This window comes from Dromaius novaehollandiae, chromosome 1 (genome assembly GCF_036370855.1).
Source record: "Dromaius novaehollandiae isolate bDroNov1 chromosome 1, bDroNov1.hap1, whole genome shotgun sequence".
Taxonomy (NCBI): Eukaryota; Metazoa; Chordata; class Aves; order Casuariiformes; family Dromaiidae; genus Dromaius; species Dromaius novaehollandiae.
Window position 1 is genome coordinate 145,329,923 of NC_088098.1, and position 23,030 is coordinate 145,352,952.

General features: G+C 35.5%; 1 protein-coding gene across 5 annotated transcripts in view; it reads left to right on the forward strand.

The window, feature by feature from the left end:
* Positions 1-23,030, forward strand: part of PPP2R3B (protein phosphatase 2 regulatory subunit B''beta) — a 56,406-nt gene that overhangs the window by 22,623 nt on the left and 10,753 nt on the right. For all 5 annotated transcript variants that reach the window (XM_064501421.1, XM_026108993.2, XM_064501426.1 and 2 more), the window contains 9 exons: positions 10,600-10,785; positions 12,666-12,769; positions 13,363-13,465; positions 14,218-14,292; positions 17,779-17,865; positions 18,340-18,496; positions 20,469-20,517; positions 21,788-21,877; positions 22,597-22,772. In XM_064501421.1, the coding sequence (XP_064357491.1) occupies positions 10,600-10,785; positions 12,666-12,769; positions 13,363-13,465; positions 14,218-14,292; positions 17,779-17,865; positions 18,340-18,496; positions 20,469-20,517; positions 21,788-21,877; positions 22,597-22,772 (1,027 nt within the window). The remainder of the gene's footprint in view (positions 1-10,599; positions 10,786-12,665; positions 12,770-13,362; positions 13,466-14,217; positions 14,293-17,778; positions 17,866-18,339; positions 18,497-20,468; positions 20,518-21,787; positions 21,878-22,596; positions 22,773-23,030) is intronic.

A 23,030-nucleotide genomic window follows, 5' to 3' on the forward strand; every position in this document is an offset into this window, starting at 1 on the left:
TGTGTGCTGGGCTGGTGTGCAGTTGTGCAGTAGTTTACTGATTCTTCCAAGGTTGATAACATTGTCATTTCTGGGGTAAAATGAATTCTGAAAAGCTTGACTGAGGTAGTTTGTTTCACATGTGTAGTCACAGAAGCAGGCTGCAAAGTGATTAGTGGTTATTGGCAAGCCAGCTTTCCTAATGGGGTCTATTTTCAAATATAGCATCATATGGAGACCCTTTAACACCACAGAGGGAGAACCTGATATCCTTTTTAAAGAAGTTTTTCATCATGTACATAAATGCTTAAAAAAAAGAAAAATATTTGCTGGAAAAAGATGGAAGTCTCTCTCAGATACTTGATGTTAGATTTTTTTTTTTTTTCCCCAAAACTGGTATCATGCCAATCTTCTGGAGCAGTGTCAATATTTCAGACAAATGTAAAACATCTGAACTACCTGCTGAGACTGGCTAGTTAAGATTAGAGATTTTTTTCCATAAATGGTTGCTTGCTAATGGATTGCCAAGCCTTAAGCTCTAATCTCTCAGAGGAAGGCTGCCAGCAAGCTGGTATTTTTCTACCACTTCTGCAATAGAGACTACTGATACAAACTTAAAATGTTTTGACTGCACTGTGGCAGGAGCTTGTGTACCTGCTCATAACTGGTAATAAATGCACAAATGTGTTTTTGTAGAACTACTAATGTGGTGCAAGCTTATACTGCTGATTTAAGAGTCCAGGTCAGTTCTCTCTGCAGTTAAGTTTTTGACCCAAGAATTTGACATTCAGGAGTTCTAGTGGGGTTTTTTTGCTGCTTTGTTTTCTGGAATAAAAGCTTCACTGGCCTTTTCCCTCTTTTAACATACTTGTAGCTTTATAGTCGCTAATGCCACTAATGGTCTGTGTATTTCAACTGTACTACTTGTATGCTAGAAAGCCTGAAAAAGTTGGGCACATCTTCATATAAAATATCCTTTGACTTTTACAGGTAAATAGTGGGAAATGAGTGTGGGTTTTGGGGTGGTTTGGGGTGTTTTGTTTGTTTTCCCCCCACAGCTGTCCCAATCAGAGTTTGTTGGGGGAGCTGCCAGACAAGAAGTTGACAGAATACTTACTGCAGGGCTGAGCTTGCTGATACTCCTCTCATCTGAGTATTTTTCCCAAGCTCAGTTGGATCTAGTGACTGAGACTTGTTTTGCTGTAAAGCATGGAAAGATGAGAAGCAATTTCAGAGTTTAGGAATAAAGTGGATATCTTAGCCCTATTTGTTATTTCTGATGTTTAAGTGATGGCCAGTCCCGATGAACTCTTTTCTGTAGAGAAATGTTAGGATTACGTGAGGTAACTGACTGACTGTCAATTTTTCCCTATTAAAATGATCTGTTTTGACAGTTGAGTCCCAGTGCCGTTCAGTGGCTATGTGCAATCAAAATGATTACGTCCTAAGAGGATCTTACCAGCTGATTTTCCTGAACACAGCTGAAACAACAGATTAAATCAGTATTCCTATTCTCTGCCACTATATCCTACCATCAGAGTATTTGCTGAGGAGACTGCAACTATATGGAACCCTGGAATATTAGGTGCTTGGATACTTGATTTAACATAATTCATAAGACGGAAGCTGTTTGACAAAAACTCACAGCCTAGGATTAATATTTTTGCACTACTTCCACCTTGCTACAGCAAAGTATTGTGGAAGTTGCCTTTTGCAAGATGTCTACGAGGTGGATTTTTCTGAAGAATTTTGCTTTTTTTTTAATCTGTACCATTTTTCTTTCATGAATTAGCAAAGCAGGCAGAGGAGGCAAAAAGCAATCTTGCTGGTCAGTCTTAGTGAGCTGTTAGAGGATCTCATTTCTAAAAAGCTGTAGTGAAAGTTCTGTCAACAAAGTTAATTAGTTATTGATGGACATGCTGGTAAGATGCAAACTTCTTTTTCATGTTCATGGTTTTGGGGGCAGGTAATTACCTCTTCCTTCTCTCCCCTTCACCAAGATATTTATAAATGATGATGGAAATCTTTCTAACTACATAGTTGGGTCTTTTTTGATGCTGAAGCTCCAGTTAACTTTGCAAAAAAACCAAAACATAGCCATATTTGAAATTGTTTCTCAGTAATAATGCATTTGCAATAGAGTACTCCATTTCGCAGCAGGACTGCATTACTTGTCTAGGTCAGCTATATCAAACTGCAAAGCAGGAGAATCCTGGTATTTCTGAAATCATAAACTTAGAGAATTCAGGGCAGAAATCTCACTGTTAGTGTAGCATGTATGTTGTTTAAAGTGATGAGATTGGCATTCTATAGTGGTAAAGTGTCATGCAAAAAAAATGATGCTAATATATTTCTGATGGAGTGTTTAGTCTTTACTGACGTAGTGAAAACCAGCTTTTGACCATTCGAAAGCTCCCCCTGTGCGTGCTTATTTATTGTACACTCCTTTTGTATGTGTGTATGTAACTTAACTTGTCAGAGATAACCATTTACACGTGCTTTAGATGTATTTTTAGTTTTAATGTGCAAGATGGTGTGTATGGAATGTATTTCATAGTAGGCAGTGGGATTTAGCAAAAGTTTCTGCCTAAAATTCTCCTTCTACATGAGAATTAATACACTATCCTGAACAGTGGAAATGGTCCAGACCTTGCATGCTCTGCTGAGATACATAGGCTTGGACATAATTTCCTTCAGTGGCTTTCTTCTGGATCTTATTTAGGTTGTTTAAATGGGGCTTGGTTAAATTAAATGGGGGGGAGGAGGGAGTTGCTGGTAGTTGGGCCACTATTAACAATTTTTTTTAAAGAATGCTTTACCCTGTAGTAAGCCTTTTAAAGCTTTTGAGAGCCAGTGATGGCTGGTGCCACAGCAGTTTCACCTAAACTTGTGGGACACTTCTTTCCCTGGCTGTCATGTAGTTGAGAGTAACTAGCCGAACTGTTCGCTACTCTGCTGTCTTGAGTGAAAATAAGAGGAAAATCTACTTACAGTTATAGTGTCTGTACCATGAACTTCTGAACTGTGACCTGATGAAGACATCGTAGTTGGCATAGAGTTAAAACAATATCACGTGAAAGGTTATCCATCCTTACAGCTGTTTTTATATGCTTATAGCAAATAAGAAATTCAATATATTTTTAGGTCATGGAACTCTAGTTCTAACTGCATCCTCTTCCTCTGCAAGTTATATTTCAAGTCCAGAGTCTTCCTCAGGGTTCATTTTTTTTAATTGTTGTAACTTGCAGAAGGCTCCTGGACATCTCCTCTAAAACTCACTCAGTTTCTTTGGTTTGCTCATGGACCGGCTACTTGCTGGAGCTTGTCAGGTCCAGAAACTCCAGGACACTTTAATTCTACTGAATGGGAGAAGTGTATGACTTAGTCTTTTGACCCATCTGGGTTGAGGCTAACAGCAAAAATAAGCTAGTGTAAAACTGTATCAGGGTTAAAACTAGTAGATGTTTCTCCCTTACTATGGAGAGGGAAGAGGAACATGTATGATAAAATTAGTTTCTGTAGAACATCCAAAACAGCTGCCAGAGAATAACTAAAGGATAACAAACTGCAATGCAGGATAGGAAGAAGCAGCTGGGACTAAAACATTTGTGGCTGGAGGAAAGACTTTTTCAGTCTGATGCCTATGTTTCTAACACAGATTCATTCTCTATAGGTGTCTCTGACCTTGACCATTCACTTATGTTATCTTTCTATTTGCAAAAGGTAGACAAGATGAATTCTTAGTATGTTTTTAAGGCTCATATCAAATAATACTGCCACAATGTTCCTCTAAACTTCACTGTTAGCACTGGAACCAGGTTGCTGCTAAGTGGGATGAATTAGCTGTGTGAGATGGGGTGAGAACAAATAAGGGGGGGTTGTTTGTTTTCATTTTCTTTTTTAACATTGCTTTTCAGCCAGCCCAGTGACTTGAGGCAATTCACCATGTTGCTGCACTATCACTAGTACTGACCCAAAGGTCAGTAAAAACTATATATGGCAGTGGGGAAAGATGCAGGTGTCCTATGGTTTAGTTTGGCTTATGCCATGCTGAGAAAATTTGTTATTAAGCTTTCAGACTAAATTCCTGTCTTCAGATTTTTTTAGCACAAAAACTAGATTTTAGAGAAAGACCCTGCCTGGAAAGTCTAATTTTGAAAGCTTTAAATTGTCAAAGGATCCTCTTTTGCTAAGGAAAATACTGTTAAACATGCGAGGCTAAATGGGACAGTGAACACAGACAGTGAACTCTTATAATAATTTATCTTCCGTCCTAATTTAGCTGGAAGGAAGATAATTAACATACAGAAAACAGTCCTTTTTTTCTTTTTTGTTTTTTAACTGGATAACTGGAAATCTGAACATCTACCACAAAGTCAAGAAACCTGCTATTATAGAAGATGCGTTTTTCTAGGCTTGTCCTAATTGAAGTTCTTGTAGTAAACTTACCTCTCTTGAAATAGATTTTTTGAAGCAACTTTAACATGCCAAAATATTTGGAATGTTGGAACAGATTTTCTAAATTAAATGTCTTTTCCTTGCAAATGAGTCTGAATCTTTCATCAGGAATGAAATTTTTCTAGACAAGAGTGGTAAAACTCTTTAATCTGGTGTTTCCAAGATTTAAATTTTGTAAAACTTATTGATAGTGTCACCTGCTTATCTAGAAGGAAACACTGAATTTCATTGTACAGTCAAATCAACAGGAAGTTAAAGCAGAATCATTCCTGAGATTTTATTGGTCAGACTTGAGCTAGTGCTATATGAGTGGGGAGGCAAGAAGGCTGATCATTTTGAGCCTGCTTACATGTAACATTATTTTATATTCACAGTTATTTAATTTTGATAGACATTCTGTTCTGTGAGAATTTACTGTGTTTAATGAGAGGCTTTTTATTAAAAAAAAAAAAAGTGCAGAATAAGCTTAGGACTTCTAAGTTCATGTGTTAAACAGCATTTATGTCTCTTCACTGGCATCCTACTGCCCTTCAGGATTAGAAATATGTAACCTGGTCCCCAGTGTTGACTTCCATTTTCTCCTATAACCAATATTTATCAGTTACAGAAAGGAACTTTATGCAATATCTCATTTTCTTGTTGTGTGGCTTGTAAGCTCTGTAAGTGGATGATTGCAGGGATAATAGATTTTAGAAGGTTAAATATCATCTTTGCAGAAAATCTTCTTAGCTTATTATGCAGCTAGGCAACATTTGCATAAAATGTGATATACAAAAATAGAAGAACTAGTCTGTTGAGCTCAATTTAAGCAAAGCTGATTTAAAATGTGTTGCAACACTTTTTTAGTAAATTCCCTGTCTAAAAATACTAAAGACTTAAACATAACTTTTACCTATTTGATAGGTAAAAATCTTTTAGTGTTTTCAGTATGTAGTGACATTTTTTGCTTTACCATGGTGTACTACTACTTAGTAAAAATTTAAATGTAAAGTTGGGCATAAATCTGTGGTAGAATTTTTCAGTCTTAGTGATTTAACCCTGTTGTGTGTGTTACTTTGCCTTTTGGTTCTAATATGAGTATGCTTTTGGAAACTTGCATCAGATTATACAGCAAGAGCTGACTCTTTTAATGTTTTAAATGTTTTTACAGAACACCAGGCATAACAAATGTCCCGGTCTGTCAAATACTAGGAAGCATAAGTATTTCTGTATAAAGATAGCTTTTTTTTCCCCATCTTTTGTAATCATGTCAAAACAATGCAGGTACCAAATTGGTTTAATGAACTGGTGTCTTAATATATTTAGATAGCTAACTGATTGAGGTTATCAACATTTACCTTGTCTGTTCCAATAAATACCATTTAAGTGATGGTGTACCGGGCTTCATATTCTGTTCCTTTGTAGGGCTCTGTATTTCTGTGTGTTACTGTATGTAGATCTAGACTTGACTGAGCACACAGTCTTAAAGTAATGGGGAACAAGCACCCCCCCACACGTTTCAGAAATGCATCCTGTCCTCCAAGGACTCCATCATAGTGTCAACTCTTCCTTTCAGTTAGGAGGGAGAGAGAAGAGGACACTTCACTTTAAAAGCCCTGCCGTCTTCATTTTTGCTTAGAACCAAGTTTACTGCTCAGTGCAAGTCATCTGTTGGTAGATATAAGGCAAACAGGATGACTAGACTTGTCTCTTTGGGGTGAGGTGTATCCATATCCTCTGGTCTGTTTACTAATGTATTACTATATAGTAATTTTTTTATTTTTCATTCACTGACAATGGCTGGAAAAGGATCCTGGAGAGTAGCAAAATAAATCAGGAAATTTGCCCTTTAAGTAATTATCCCACTGGGATATAAATTTCCTTGTAAACTTCCACTTCCTTATTTATAAAAGTCAAGGCAAATATGTGTTGAGTTAAGTGTGGACAGTCCTTACAGTTGTATATGTCAGGAATGAAAACTGGTATGTATTAAAGGTTTTCTTGAATTCTCTTTATGGGCAAATCTTACAGAAGGTCTTTTACATTATTGTAAATGAGAAATTTTTGAGAAACTCTCACTTTCCAGCTTTAGCATAAAACCTAAACTTCAGTGGCAACTTTAAAATAAATTACTGATTCTGGACCTAATATATACTTATTTCAAAGGTTAGTATGTCATTCAGTCCTACTACTGCAGCTCATGTCTACTTGGCTGAATTATTTACAAGCTTTTTTAAAGTTATTTTCCTTAACACAGAGTATGTTATTTTTTGTGTGTATCTTGGCAAGTTACTCTAGAATTCTTTACTTAACCAAGCCAGTGCCTCCTGGCAGTTTATCTTACTGGTACTAGTGTTAAAGGTTTTAACTTACAACCATAAGAAAATTCAGGTCTGTTTCTAAATGTTAAATTGACCATCAGAAAAAGAATAAATAGCTAACTGTTGCTGCAGATTTTCAATTCAAACATTTGCCATTCAGACTTCTAGCAGTTCTTGTTAATGAAGAAATTCTGTGATTAGAAAGATTATAATTCATTTTATAACCACTTAATCTTATCAAATTGGTGCATTTTGATTGCTCTGGAATAATAGAAATGACTCTTTCATCTATGCAATACGAACATCTGCAGAACTACCTAGATGAAATTATAGAAAGCAGTGGAATTCCACACTCTTTGGTATTATGTGTTCCTTCATTAGACTACATAGAGCAGAACAATCTCAGTTGTACTAGGAGCTTTTTGATTGTCATGTGGGAGTTCAGACTAAGAAGGGCCAGGGCTGCTTCTCTTGGGAAGGTGAGGAAAAAGAAGGGGTATAATACTAACTTTATAGTGCATTAGCTAGAGCTGATAGTTCTGGATGACTTGTCTCTTTCTTTGGTACAGGCAGTTATCCCTGTGTTGACTGACATTAACAGTACAATTCAGTTGTCCCGAGTGCAAGTTGCTAGTGGCATTTAAGAAGCATTAGTGTGTTCAGAACATCCACATAGCAGTTAACAATGTGACAGCTGTGCTCCAAGTTGACTGCTGGATACCACATGGAATATCCTTGGGCATTTCATATCATGCCCTAGATAGTCTTGTCACTGGATGCCTATGTATAGACAACCAAATTAAGCCCTGGAGTCAGAAAATTGTTTTGGTACTGAGAATTATGGTCTAGGAATTTTTATCCTTCCTTTGTGGTGTTCATTGGTGGTTCTAATACATCTTGGACCTTTGAGGAAACGCTTTGAGGAATACCTCCTTGCTTTGAATGAAGTAAAACACTGAGCCTGGAAAAATAACTACAGGAGGGGAAGAAGTTTCAAATTCTTTGCAGGGTACCAAAAATGGGAAGCTTCCAAAGCTTCTTCCTAAGAGACCAAAGTGATCAGCTCAAAGGTAAGGAATGAAGAGAGCTGCACAACGTTTCCAAAACTTCAGCATATTTTTCTCATCCTTAGTGATAGAACTAAAGGATCCAGATCTGCTGGCTCTGCCTCTACCTCTTTGCTTTTTGTTTATCTACCAGAAGTGCTGATCTGACCTTTTCTAATGCAAATGAAGCACTTCTACAGTTTCTTTTTCACCTATTCTTGAGAAAGCAGCATGCAATAATAGGCAACATTTTTCTGTGTAGGAAGAAATTTTGTCTTGTAGCAAGTGATTTGCATTCTGTACTTGCTTTCAGAATGGAATAAATATTTAATGTTTAATTTGTAAAACAGTGTACTTTTAGACTAAACGCTGAATTCAGTCTGGCTTGCATATAACTTTTTTCTTATATCTTAGAACCATTTTTCTTCCTGTGTGAATCAAACTTTCTGCAGTTTTGAATCTGTTGGCTAGTTTCTTCCTCATAATTGCTCTCTGGAACATGTTTACAATAGGCTAAAAGATGAACAGTATATAAGAGAAGAAAAAATGCTTTTATTGTATAATTCCTTTAAATAGCGCACACAACTTCCGTGGGCACTAGAATAGCTGTTATCACAAATTTTCAGTTGAGATTTCCACAGCCATTTAAGAGCAGTGTTTAACCTGCACTAATGTAAATTGGTTATCGTGCAGTGAGGTTTCTGAAGTAGAAGAGTAGTTTTTGAAAGAATATAAAGTTTCCAATGAATGAACAATTCTGTTGCTAGATTTTCTTTTTAGAAGCTTTTTCCATCCATTTTTCTTTCAACTTCAGACTTTCCTTTTCGAAGAAACAGTTTTTTAACCTGAGACTTAATTTCTTTTGTGTGTGGATTTTAAGTGCCTTGCCTGCCTGTACTAGGCTTTGTTGAAATACTGGTTTACTTGATCTTACCTGAAACATTAAGGACATGCTAGTAGTTTATAACAGACATTTATCCTTTTCTCAGTTTAAACGTCAGGCAAATCTGAAGAAGCTGCTGCTCCTGTGGCAATTTGAGCAACTCACATGGGTGTTGCTATCCAGGCAGATGTTGTAAATAGGGTAAAGGGGGGATTAAATAATAATAAGACAAAGCAAGCCTTCCCCTTAACCCCTGGCTCTTTGGAACAAAGACAAGACTTTGGTTACATTCAGTAAAAGGTGATTTGATCACTAGTGCTGAAAAGAATGCTAGCTATGTGACTCTGGTACCTGTCCAATATAACATTCCTTTTCAGCATAGGGTAACTGTAAGGGCTATATTAAAATGCTAATGTGTAGAGCTCAGTTTCTAGAGCTAAACAAGAAATTAATGCAATTACATACGTTATTTGTAGTGCTGATGGTAATGTTACTTTGAGGATAAAATGTTGATTTTTTTTTTTTCCCCCCAAAAGTTTGGAAGTCTGGAGTTGAAAGGGTTTTTTGATACCCCATGGCACTTTTGTTGGTTCTAATTTTAGTGATTCAGCTGATGACACTTCAGCTAATGACTAGGTGTCAAAAGTTTTAATTTACAGAATTGTTAGAAAATTGCAAGCACTGATTCTGGGTGTCACAGATTCAAGGTAACTTCTTCCTCTGTGAAATAAATTTTAACTTAGTTGAGGGAACTCAGCAACTGTGAACATGATCACTGGCTCAAATGCCAGGGCAGGGAGGACACAATTCAGGCTTTTATATCCTCTGTATTCCAGTAAAGATTCCTGGATTGGAACCCTGATAATAAAAGTTTGCTGTCCACAGAATGCTTGCTTTAAGCTATATCAAAGTACCTAGGTCTTTCACTGACTTAAGGAAGGATTTTGATTATAGTAGGGAGGTAGGTATCTTTACAGGCATTTTGGTAAAGATGGTAAGGAATAAGATACAACCTCGGTTGGAAATGAGAGAAATGGAATTCAGGATTTTGGGCATATTTAACACTAAGATAAGCCATCATATAACATTAACCGTTGCTGTTACATTCAAATAGTAGCCTTGAGATGAAAAACTTCATGTTTAACTGCAAGTTTTGAGTTGCCTGCTAACTTGCTTGCTATGTTTGTTACTCTACCTTATTGGCCTTTCTTTATGAGACTAAAAGGTGAATTCTTCTTCACTGAAGCTAAATACATTTAAGTAGATAATAGCTCTTGTTACTTGCCTTTTTTTTTTTTTTTGTAGCATCGTATATCACAAATCCTACTGAAACAGTTTTCTAAACTCTTATGTTGTAATTGTGTAGTGTGCAAAAAAAAAAGTCTGAAGGAATTAATTACTTCCTTTCAGAAAATCAGCAATTTTTTAGAATTGAAAAAGCCATGAATCTTCATCATAAATTAGACAACCGGGGAGTCTGTAACAAAGTTGTCATGATTATTTCAACAGTTTGAATATGTAAAACTAGAAAAAGATTTTAAAAGCAAATTGCCTCATGACCTGTCTGTTAAACTAGAAGTTCAATGTTTTCTTTTCTGAAACTGAAAGTGGTAAAATAAGAGTGTTTCAGAGGTCTCCAGGAAGCAATGTTTAGTGTATTAATCTTGAAACTTAATACCATGTAAAAGACTAAACTTGTTCTTACTAAATTTTTAACATCCTAGAAATCTTTCTAAGTGAGTTTTTGAAAATGCTCATGAATCTTCCAGTGTGCTCTCATTCTTAGACAGCTTATTCCAACCTATCATAAATCTTTTTGAAGGTATTTTGCAACAATATGAAAAAGAGTGACATCTTTCAGGCTTCATCCAAGGCTGACTATTGTAAGTGTTTTCATTGTAACCTGAATGTCATGTGTGTTTTTTCCATTTAGGTTCAGACGAAGAAGGAAGAACCTTTGCCACCATCACTTAGTCAAACCATTCCAACTTTCTATTTTCCTCGAGGATGTCCTAAGGAAAAAGTTAATATAGATGCTGTGATCACCAAAATTGAGAGAACTTTCTCTCAGTTTCCAAATGAGAGGGCAACTTTGGAAGATATGGGGAAAGTTGCAAAGGTAAGGATTTGCTAGCTTTCTACTTTCAGTACTGTAAACCTATGGAAAGGAAATATGAGTTCTATGTCTTTTGTTTTCTTGCTTTATGTGTTTTCATCTCTTACAAGGCAATACCAGTAAGACTTTATATTTAGCATGCCTGATAGCACAGTTATGTGAGAAAATCCTTGCATTAACAATCTCCCAAACTGCCCTACATCATGCTTACCAAAAGGAACGAGCCAAAAACCAAAATCGAACTTTTTAGTTGCTTACACAACCAAATACTGAAGGGCACATTGTATGTTCTGCATTTGCTTTTGACTACCAGCTTTCAGAGAAAGCACTGTTAATACGCTTTTTGGTTTCAGGCCTCCAAAGTGATGAAAATGTCCATGTAATTGATATAAAAAAAATTGCAAATTGTGTTTTCTCATTGAAGTGTCCTGAACCTCGGTTGTAAAACAGTGAAATCCATAATGGTGTGGGAACTTGGGACTATTGCTCGTTAGTGGTTATTGAAGTGCTAATCTAGAGTTACTGTAGAGTGACAAAATACTGGGCTTAGAAAGCAGCAAAGTTGGGGAAGCAGGTTTGGATGGAAGTGGGGTTTGTTTGTTTTTACTTCTGTGTAATGCGTGATAAACTAGTTTAATACAACTTGAAATTTCCATTTTATTGTATTGAATCAGCTCTTGAAATGCTATCACTGGAAGTCATGATCTTGGCCATGAGTCTTGGGTTCTCATTCCTGTTCCCATCACTTTGCACATTAAGTCCAGGGTCTGGAAAACAGAAACAAAAACCTTCTCAAGAGCACAATTAGGAGTTCAGAAACTCCTGGCTTGTCCCACCAGAAGTGTTTTAACTACTAGATGGGTTGATAGGATTCTCTCCTTCCACAGCTCCTTTCTACATATAAAAGTGGTGCTTCAACAAGAGAGGTGGAGGGTGCCAGTCATCTATAATTCAGTGAAAAAGGCACCGTCCAGAAACAGAGGAACAGTTTGAAGCCTCTCAGACTGAGGAGAGTATTTGTCAAACCCACGTTTCTTTGGTGTGGGTTTTGGGGTTTTGTTTTTATTTTGTTTTCATTTAAGTAGTGGTTTAACTATTGAATGAAAAGTAACTATGCTTTTCCTCCAGGGACTTTATACATTATATAATATGCTTGATCTTATATGAGATCCTCAGATGCTGGTATGTCTGTGACTACTGAGTCACAGTCAGTTTTAGGCAGCAGATGGGTACTTTGTTGTTAAGACTGAGGAAATTTGGAACAGAAATAGCATTGGGGTGAACGGGAACTCTGAAGCTTTGAAGGTGCAACTGCTAAATGTCCTGAGGTAAGCAGCCACTGCTCAGGGCAGGCTGGCCCACTACTGAAAGTTGGATAGAAGACACGCATGCATATGCAAGGATGCAGACAGGTTGAGCCATTCTGTGAACCAAACAAATGTAAACTTGCTCCAGTCCAGAAGCTTCATAGCAGTTTGTGCTGTCTTGAGTGCGACTCTAATCATATCTAGCCCTTTGGCAGAGCTTATTAGCTTGGACTTTGCTCAGCTGCTTGGAGCTTGGACAGAGCAAATATGTGACTGTATTCATCTATTAGGCATGCTGAAAATTGCCTCATGTTTTGCTTTCCTCTTTTGGATTTATGCCTAAAGCAATTGCTTAAACTTAATTATTTTTGAGGGTACAGTTGGTTTCAGGAGCTGTTTTAAAAAATTGTGTTCATTGTAGTTTCAGAAATGCTTTTAATCCTCTCTGCATATGTGCAGTACTACAAAGGTTTCTCCTGTGGTGTTGTTTAACACTTGCAAAATTTAATTTTTGAAAGGTTTATAATCCTCAAATAAGTAATGAATGAACTGATTTGACGTACACTTTAATTCTAGGCTTGTGAATGCCCGCTTTACTGGAAAGGTCCGTTGTTTTTTTGTGCTGGAGGTGAACGAACAGGATATGTGTCAGTTCATAAATTTGTTGCAATGTGGCGGAAGTAAGTAGGTTACGTTTTTAGAGGTACTGTATTTCTTGATTTAAATGTGATATTTTAAGCTCTGAAAGAGATCCAGCCTGTAAAGGGAAGAAAACATTTTCCTACAATCAAGCATTGACAGCAAACTTGTACCTAGGGAAATGTAAATAGTTCATCCCTTTTAAAATAAATCTTTATTTACCGTGTTTATAGATTTTTAAATGTTTGTGGTAAATGACTGCAGCTGCTTATGGGGAAAGTGAAAACTACAATTTTAACTTGCGGAAGTCAGTTCTCGAAAAAAATGCATTCTCTTCTGTCTAGTTCTGCTTCCAGTTCTAACTTAGTATCTTTTCATATAATCAATCTGATTGTGTACCCACCTCCTTTAATGTAAATGTAGGAGACTATATATTTGTCTAGAAATGTGTAAAAACGCTAGATGGCAAAGAAAGCTTAACAGATGCCTGCCTATTCTGTTTCGATAACTTCACTTGGAGTGCACTTTGACACTTGTAATTCGTTTTTGAATTAAATGTTGTGGTTACAGTTTCATAAGCTGTGCGTGAGTAATTTTCAATGTAGAATATTAAATGTATATATTTACATTTCAGAATACTTCAGACCTGCTATGACGATGCTGCAAAATTTGTTCATCTTCTAATGAACCCTGGATGCAACTATTTGGTGCAGGAAGACTTCATTCCTTTTTTACAAGTAAATTGCAACTGGAACTAGTTCTGGAAAGCATAACAAAATGATGACCTGGCAGAGCAATTTTTTTTTTTTTTTTTTTAGTTAAACATACTTTTTCATGGTTTTAATTTAAAAAATTCATTGATAATATTTAGTTAACACACTTTGCATGGTCAGCTAGGTTGCTAGTGAGTGACTTCATTTACAGTTAACTACAGTTAACTGCTATTTCATGTAAGGTGAATTTTATTTTTAAGCTACAGAGGGATGCATGGATTTAAAATTGCTTTCAGGAGCAGCTCACGTGTCAAAAAATCTTTTAGGGTTTAGAGAGGAGTTGAAGTTATTTAAGTTAAGGAGGTCTTTTGGAAGGCAAGGGAAAAGTGACAGGTGAATCCAAGACTGAATAGTTTCTCCCAGAGCAGCAAACAATACTGAATGAATGAATAAAACCTAATTGTTTTTTAGTGGACCATAGTCGGACACAAAAGTATGCTATTAACGGTTGTGGCAGCTTGTTACTTATGTCCAAGTGGTTAACATATTATTCTAAAATATATTTTGTTCTTTTAGCTTTTAAAAGATAATTTTGTTTTTACAAATGAGCAGTGATATTTACATGAAGTACTTTGTAAATGAGGTTATTGTTAATAATGATGGTAGTTAGATATGACATGTTTTGGTTAAGGAAGCAGATGTGCTATTCTGTGCTAATGATTTTATATAGACACTAATGAATACCACTTGGGATATTGTTCTTCCTTTCTGTTTAGGATGTGGTGAATAGTCATCCTGGCCTATCATTTTTAAAAGAAGCATCTGAATTTCATTCTCGGTACATTACCACAGTAAGTGGTTTTTATTTGGAAAAGTTACTTTTTGTTAACCAAGTATGAAAAGCAAAATGTTTAAAAGGTCACTATATATAAACATCTCTGTCATACTTCTTTTTGGAAAAAAGTCAAATATGCTGTCAGTCGTCTTTACTACATGACTAGAAATCTTGTGAAGAAAGACTCAATTTCGTAATAATCATAGTTTTTCTTAACACTTTTAAGAAATTTGCTGAACCTAATATTTTTGAAACACTGAATTCTAGTAGTGTAGTATAAACTAATGAACATTAAATGAAGAACAGACTGTTCTTGTCTTAAACACTTGTGGCTATAGATTGTACTCATTAGAATCCTGGCCCTACTCTGGGATTAATTAAATGGAATTTTGAATGAAAGGTCTGTATTAAAGTGATTATTTCAGTATTAAGTAAAATAATGATAATATTGAAGCTGCTTACTACTTTTCTCTCCAGGGATTTTCTCTCTAAGCAGATTTTATACATGAAAAGTTCCATTTCTCTCTTCCTAGAGTTATGTGACTGAAGTAATTGCTCTGTACACAAGAGAAAAATCAGCGGCATTAAACTTTCTCAGTCGTGGACTAGACAGCCAGTTTCACTGAAGTCAAAAAGATTAAAATTCTCCAGAAGGACGTTCAGTTCACTTTCTTTGTGCATGTCAAAACTAGCTTAGCAAATATTCTCTAACAAAAACACACAGAGAATTGGTCATATTTTACTTATAGTTTGACCTAGCCCTTAAACTGTGGAAGCTTTTATTTTAAAATAGAAACTTTAGTTCTGCACGCTCTAATTCTATTTGAAATTGTTTGGTTCTGGTTCCTCATATCATTCCTGTAGAGATTGCCAGCTATCAAGCATATCCTGCCATAGTAGGTTTTGCCTCTTATTACTGTGGTAACGTGAGTTCCCAGAACTTTCTTGTCAGATACGATTCTTCCTGTGAGTAGTTTTTATTAGTGGATTAATGGTATCAAAGTCTGCTCTGCCTGAAATTGTGAAAACTTGCTGCTAATCCTGAAGGACAGTAGGAGGGAAGAGGTCCTGCCATTTCCAGTTACTTTTCTTTGGAGGAACAGTTTATTTGAGTAGGTCTGAATATAGCAGTATCAGACAAATCAGTACTAGCAGTATTTCACTAACAAAATTTAGTCTAGTCTTCAACAGAAATTCATGTTTAATCAAAAATTTAGAAAAGAAACTAGTATTATTAGGAATATAGCAAGAATATTTGAAATACCTGTCTGCAGAACAAGAAATGGCAGGAGGACTGTCTGCCTTTTCTTGTCTTATTTTAGGATGGAGTAACTGTTGACCAATGCAGACTTCTAAAATTGTCCTCCAAGTTATTACTAAAATAATTATAGATGATTTTTCTCTTAAGTTGAAGCATGGCATTTTATACCTCTATTCAAGGTAATAGTTAAACTTGTAGAAGCCTTAATGTTGCTATATGAAGGTAAATCTAAAGGACTTTGTCAGCACTGTGGTTGAAGATTTAATGTCTGTTAATGCTAACTTGCAGTTACAGGTAAAATGATCTATTTTTCTGCTTGCATTTGTTTTCGTGTGTGTATATATATCTTCTGTGAAGCAGGTGTCTTGTAAGTGTTCAACCATACGAACAAGCAGTTCCATCTGCTATGCAGTGTTTTAGTTCAGTTGGTTGCAGTCCAGTGGGGTAAGGTTAGGTACATCAGTTCAAGATTAGACTGAACTATATTTAAAAAGTTTTTCTTGGTAAATAGGTAATACATTTAATCTGTAAATAAGTGATGTATATATCTTAACTACGAATTCTTGAAATTATAATCTGTGTATTGCACAACTTCCTCTCCCTTCTGATAAAGCACTGTGCAGCATAGTAAGGAGGACAATTTTCAGACAATTTCCTTATACTCTGATTGGATTCACTTTAGAAAATCAGTTTTTGTTCCCTGTTGTCTCCAGCAAACATTCAATTTGTTCTTATTTTTAGAGCAGTTAAATGTATAACAGATGAGATAATGACATGCAGATGGATTAAGTTGCAAAGCTAAGGCAAAAACCTTTTTAGAAAAAATTGCTTTGTAGTATAAGCCAAAAATGGGCCTTCCCTAAACTCACAATTAGAATTGAGCTAATTAAGTTTCAGAAGTAGGCTAGTTTATTCTCCTTTCTGGGTTTATTGAACCAGCTGTTCTTGTTCAAAGTGAGAGCTGCAGAGCTTGCTGTGTGCTACAGTTTAAGCTTAATTTTAAAACTTTATGAATACATTATACTACTTTTTGTAATTTAGAAATGGTTGGTTAGTTTAAACTATTGATTTACTGCAGTTGAAGTCAGAAGTGGTAAACTTAAATAGCAAAGTCTTTAGTTTGGAAGAGATTTTATTTGGGCAGAGAAACATTTTCTAAAAAGACTGCTTTTTGGCTAGTAACTGCTGTATTGCAAATAAAACAGTATAAGTGCACTATTTAGTGCTTTGATTATCAGCTCTATATAATCCATCTCCAATTAAGCAGTTACAGCTTGTACTATGTTTAGATGTTTTTTGTCTACATTTTAGTGGTGAATGACTTGAGATGTATATCTGGCTGACAAGTAAAAATAATTGAGGTGACTACTGAATTCAGTTGAAGAAACAATGTTTTAAAGTAGTCTGTTAACTAAGTTAAGCAAATTATGCTGAATGCATAAGTCTACTGAAATATTCTGCATGTAAAACTAATTTAAACAGAAGTATTAGAAACAAGTTCATTCAATTGTATATCCGGTTCTCATATCATTTACAGCATAAGAACTAGTCATCTTTCTTATATAAATATTTGTTCTTCAGTTAGAAAATATTTTACATGCTTTTTTAACGCTACTGTCATTTTTTTCAACTAGCTTTAAATAGAATAAAATTAAATGGAAGAATATATTCTCCCTCCACTCACAGGAAGTATTGTTTCCATCAAATGTTGGTTTGTTGTCTTTGGGGACTTCAGAAGTAATGGCATCCCCCAGTTCTGTAGTTTGATCTTTCTTAGACAGTCCCCCTTTCTATCTCTGCTTCATTTGTGAAGTAAAATATTCTTTTATAGTAAGCATTAAGTCTTTAAACTTGAAGTCATGAGATATATTACAAGGTTTATTGGATGATATCCTGCAGTTCTAGAAGTTTGGGAGGTAGTGAAATTGTCAGTAGACATATTCTGGATAGCTACAGGTATTCTGCAGCTTCACTGTATGGGACATAGGTAATGCAGTACTGAAAAAAAAAATTATCCAGATGAGTTTAGATGCATGTTTGGAAATGGTTTGGTAGTATGACCTAGGAGAAGCATCAACCTGCTAAGTAACAAGAAGAATGGAGTTGTGAATCCTTCAGTAGAGGGGAGAGAGAGGCTCCTAAAATGCGGGCGAACTAAGATTTATCTTTGGTCACAAAGATTTTGGGAGGCTGTTTAGTTAAGATAGTTAAGATCACTTTTCAATTTTCTGTTTCTTGCAGGTTATACAGAGAATATTTTATACAGTAAATAGGTCCTGGTCTGGGAAAATAACTTGTAACGAGCTCAGGAAAAGCAACTTTTTGCAGGTACAGAACATGTAAAAATTTTGCAAGATAGATGTTTCTACAAGTCTAAAAACTGCTTTAACTAAATGCTTAAGGGAGTAATATAAGTAGCATTTCTCCCTTTTCCAAAAACTAGTGAAGGCTAAATTCCATTAATTGTCATATACTGGAATGTGTTTCACTTTAAAGGTCGTCTTTTATCTAGAGTTGTGTATGTGTGTGTGTATGTGTATATATATATATATATATATATATATAGTTAATTAGAAGAAGTCTGGCTGATCTCCTCATACTTCTCTGCATACGTTGCCTTTCAACCTTGTATATTAAATGTTTGCTGTCATACTGCATGGTGTTTACTGTCTCTGAAGATAAAATAGTTTCACTGAAAGACTTTTAGACAATACTTATATTAACTTGGTTATGAAAACTCAGATCATTCAACAGCCATTTTACAAATTCTTTAATGTGTTCTGTTTATCCTTCTGTTAATAGAATGTGGCATTATTGGAAGAGGAAGCTGATATTAACCAGCTGACAGAGTACTTCTCATATGAACATTTCTATGTAATATATTGCAAATTTTGGGAGCTGGATACAGATCATGACCTCTACATTGATCAGAAGGATTTAGCTCGGCATAATGATCATGGTATGACAAATGAAGCACCTTTGAGTTAAATGAACTGTAAATTTTAAACTGAGGAAGTAGTTAATTGCCAAGGCCAATGTTCATGAATCTGTTAGAATAGCTGATTCTGCTGACTCAGGGAAATAAAGCAGACAAGTCATCTGTGACACTGCTGTGTCTAGTGATACCAGATTTGAACCCTGATCTTGGCAAAGAAATAGAAGAGGAAAGGCACTTGTAAATGTGTAGGCTTGATTTAAAAAGACTGAAGTCTTGGTACATTATAAATGGCTTCATTTGAAGGTTTTGGGTTGTTATCTTTGGAAGCAATCCATCTTACTGATATTATTCAAGTAGTATAGCTTTTATGGAAAAGAATATGGAAAAAGTAGAAAAGTAAGACAAACATTTGGATGCTTTGCTTATCAGAAGCTTTTGTTGACTCAACTACAATATATTTTAAGTTGTTTTAATGCTATTTAGTGGCTTTGTTTTCTGCATTCACAAGTTGCAATGATGTTGAGATTCTGCCATCTTGCACACTTGTACCTAATTTAAATATTCCTGTAGCTTGTATCAAACTTAGATGCTTTGTGTGCATTGTCATCTTAAAATTATTTCTTTCAGGACTGGAAAGCTTGCTTAAACATACAGTGGCTATGGGATATTTTCCCTCACCAAAAAGAATAAACAGAATACTTGTTACTTCTGAAAGCTTGCCTACTGAAGTCTGATGCATTAGGACACTGGAAAGAAGGCTTTTGTTTGAGAGGTTTCTCTACTGAGCTATTACACACATTTCCTGCTAGCAGGAAATAAGCAGAAATAAAATGAGACCACAGGCAGTTTAGTTATGCACCTTTTTGCATCCTTTAAACTATGGAGTATTGGTCTAAGTTTTGAGGACTGCTGCCTAATGAGAACTAGCCTAAATATGAACATAAAATGGTATGATTACCCATTTTTAGATGTAGGTTTTAAACTTCTATTTTTTTGCATGTCAAAATTAGGTAATTTTGATTCATCAGTCCCTTCCTTTCTTATTGTGGCTGGCCTAAAAGTAGGCTACATCAAACACTTTTATGCATAATAATAAAAAACATTAAAGCGTATAGGTGTTGTTGAGAAGAATGAACTACTTCCTCAGTGTTTTAAAAGTAGAGAGATAGAAGCAGCACATGATATGTCTGAAACAAACTGGCTATTCTGCAGTTCTGGGGATAAATGTTAAGTTGGGACTAGTGTTCCAATTAACATAGTATGATGATAACATCATCAAATGTATATAAGACAGATTAACTGTTTTAATGGTTAACCACTTCGGCGAATTATCAGTATTCCTGCAATGTCTTTTTAAAAAAAAAAAAAAAAAAAGTCAGAGACAGTAATCAGAAGTAATTCTGCTTCTGTAAGAATAGTATCTTGTGCAGTTTTGAGTACCATTCACAGATTCTTCAGGATACATTATCTTGAATACAATATTCTGGCACAACATCCTTTACAGAAAGCAGTACTCAGTTAAGACATCTCTTAACATCCCTGAAGTGGTCTCAAAATAGAAGCATGGATCAGAACCATGTTGGAAGTAGACCCAGATCAGAACCTGGTCTGACCAGGTATGCTCATTATGTATTAACTTGCCAATTCTATTTTGGCTCTTTGCCAAAAGCTAGGTCATATATCTGGAATGGCACTTGAAAACATGATTTACTGGTAAATGCTGTCTTTGCAATCAGCCAATTTTGTTGTTTTTATTACATTACTATTGTTGCATCAAGCCTGAATTCAAAGGTGGTTGGTTCTAGCATTGCTTCGGAGACTGTGTTAAATGGTCCTCTTCAATGGGACTCAAAAGGATTAATGAGAGCTACATTTGATCTTTCTCACAGATGTGTATGTATAAGAGGTTTCCAATAAACTCTTCAACTAGACAATACAAAGCAAAAATAACTTGCATAAATTATGGTGTCAGTTATGTACCTTTCTTTCACAGCAATATCAAATAGGATGATAGAGAGGATCTTCTCAGGAGCAGTAACGAGGTAATTACTTTGTATGCTGATTTATATCTATATTTGCTTGTTAAATTGAGCATGACAGTTTTAGAATAGATGACTTCCCCTAGAATGGAATTGTGAATTTCAGGGTTTAGTATTGTAGTTCAAATGCAACAGTATTCTTAGAATCTTTGGCTCAGTCCAAGATCTTTACTCTTCTTTCTTTACCCATATTAACACTAGCCATTGAATATTGTACAACTCAGCAGGGATGGAAATGAGGAAGGGAAGAATGTTGGCTTTGTTTTTCCATCTGTCGAATGTGTAGAATTCTCAAAGGGAATTGCACTTTTCAGTAGTGCTTGTAAAATGAATGCTTATTGCATAAACAAGTTTAGAAAAATACCTCCAGTTGAGGTATTTCTTGCTTTTGATGGTCATTCTTCGCTGTTCTACTTGAATTGACTTTGTCTCATGTAGATATGGTACATCACTCAGTTTTGAAACATTTTGCTAACATTCATACTATATCTGCAGCCAGAAAGTGATTGATAAACAGAAGTGGCATGACAGAAGTTGAAAGGACACTTGGCATGCACATGTCTAGAGCTTACTTATTCCTTTTTATGCAAGTGATTTGGGCAAGACAAAGCACACATCATATTTTTCTAAATATTGTGAGGATAACAGTAAAAAAGGAATTTCATGAATGAATATTCCTGGGAAAAGCTGCCTATCTGTCTTTTTACTAGAAAGTTTGACATCTATTCAGAAAGTATTTGGATGCTGTGTTCTGTGGTATGAGTAAAAAAAAAGACAGTTACTTTCTTGTCACATACACTTACTTCCTGAATATCTTCTTTTCATTCTTATTTTCATATTTCCATCCTAGCACTCTTAGCTGATAGAGCTCTGTACAACTTTAAATTTTCAACACTTTTCGCTGAATAGAGATTCTAAAAAGCACATGTGCTTGTACAAATTAAAAACAAATTGAAATAGCTCCTCTGCTCATAACTAAGGGAACTGCATTGCTGTCCAAGAAGGGAAGCTGTAGGTTCCTCTGCACAGGTACTATCCTCTTCTTATCCTTCTCTTTAAATACCTACTGCAGTAGAAACAGAACAAAGCACATGAAGCTCTCTTACCCTCAATGATCAAAGCAGTCTCTGACAAGCCACCTTTCAAACACTGTCTTTTAGCAAAATATATCAATGGTTAATAGCAACGAGAAAAGTAATCCTTAATTTTGCCTAGTAAAACTTAAGCATTTTAAAACAAACCCTTTATTTTTTTTCCTGCATTGGCCTTCAAGAGGTAGAAAAGCACAAAAAGATGGAAAAATTAGCTATGCTGATTTTGTCTGGTTTTTGATATCCGAAGAGGACAAAAAGACTCCAACAAGGTAAGAATTCATTTGTTTTAACAGAACTAAAAATTGGCTTTATTGGTTTTCTAGGCCTTGAATGGGAACCGTTGATGTTTAGCTTCTGCCAGAGTTCTAACTAAACTGAAAATGTGAGTGGAAAACTGGCTGCAATTCATTGTATGGTTCTTACTTCTCAGTTGCTTTTAGTGTTACCACTGCAAAGGTCTATTTTAATGACTTTTAAGAGGCTAATTAAATGTTACTGTTCCACATTTTGAGTGTGTCCTACTAATGGACAAAGTTATAGATAAAGGAAAATGTGGTTGTTTCATGATGCCAGAGATTCTTGGGAACTACACAGCTAGCCATTACCTTTAGACTGTGTGAAGTGTTATTGGCTTCTTCAATATGAAAATAGATCTTGGGTTTTGATGGCAGAATTTCATTTTTTCATCTGCTCCGTTGAGTTCTCATATAATGCCACGTGTTTTAGTCTTCTCATCTCCTCCATCATCCCCTCACAATTTACAAGCTTTTTCAAATGCAAACAATATTGTATGGCATGGCAGACATAAACTCTTATCACAATAGATGTTTCTTGTTTAATGACTTCCTATGGTGTTCTGGAATGTAGGCATAAGTCTAGTTTTGCATCTGTAAACAGTGCAGCCTTTAAAGCAGGTACATAAATTCTTAATTCCTTAATAAGCGTGTGTAAACTGTTCTTCACTCTTAATAAAACTACTGAATTTCAGCATTGAATACTGGTTTCGCTGCATGGATCTTGATGGGGATGGTGCTTTGTCTATGTATGAACTGGAGTATTTTTATGAAGAACAGTGCCAAAAATTAGATAACATGGCCATAGAACCTTTGCCATTTGAAGACTGTTTGTGCCAGATACTGGATCTTGTGAAGCCACAATATGAAGGTAATAAAATCCTTTTCCATTATGTAACTTCTGCTTCTATGGTTTAGGAGTTAGTGTTCCCATAAGAGCCTTCTGTTGGCTATACTGAGAATATGCCTTTGTGTGGTGTCTCTATAGCCTATTAGTGCTTATTAATTGAATGGTCTTCTGAGGACAGACAGGTATTCATTTTCATACTAAAAGGTAATATGTTGTTTTAAAATTCCTCTAAGACTTTTATTTTGGCTTATAGCCATGTTTAGTCTCAAATGAAATCTT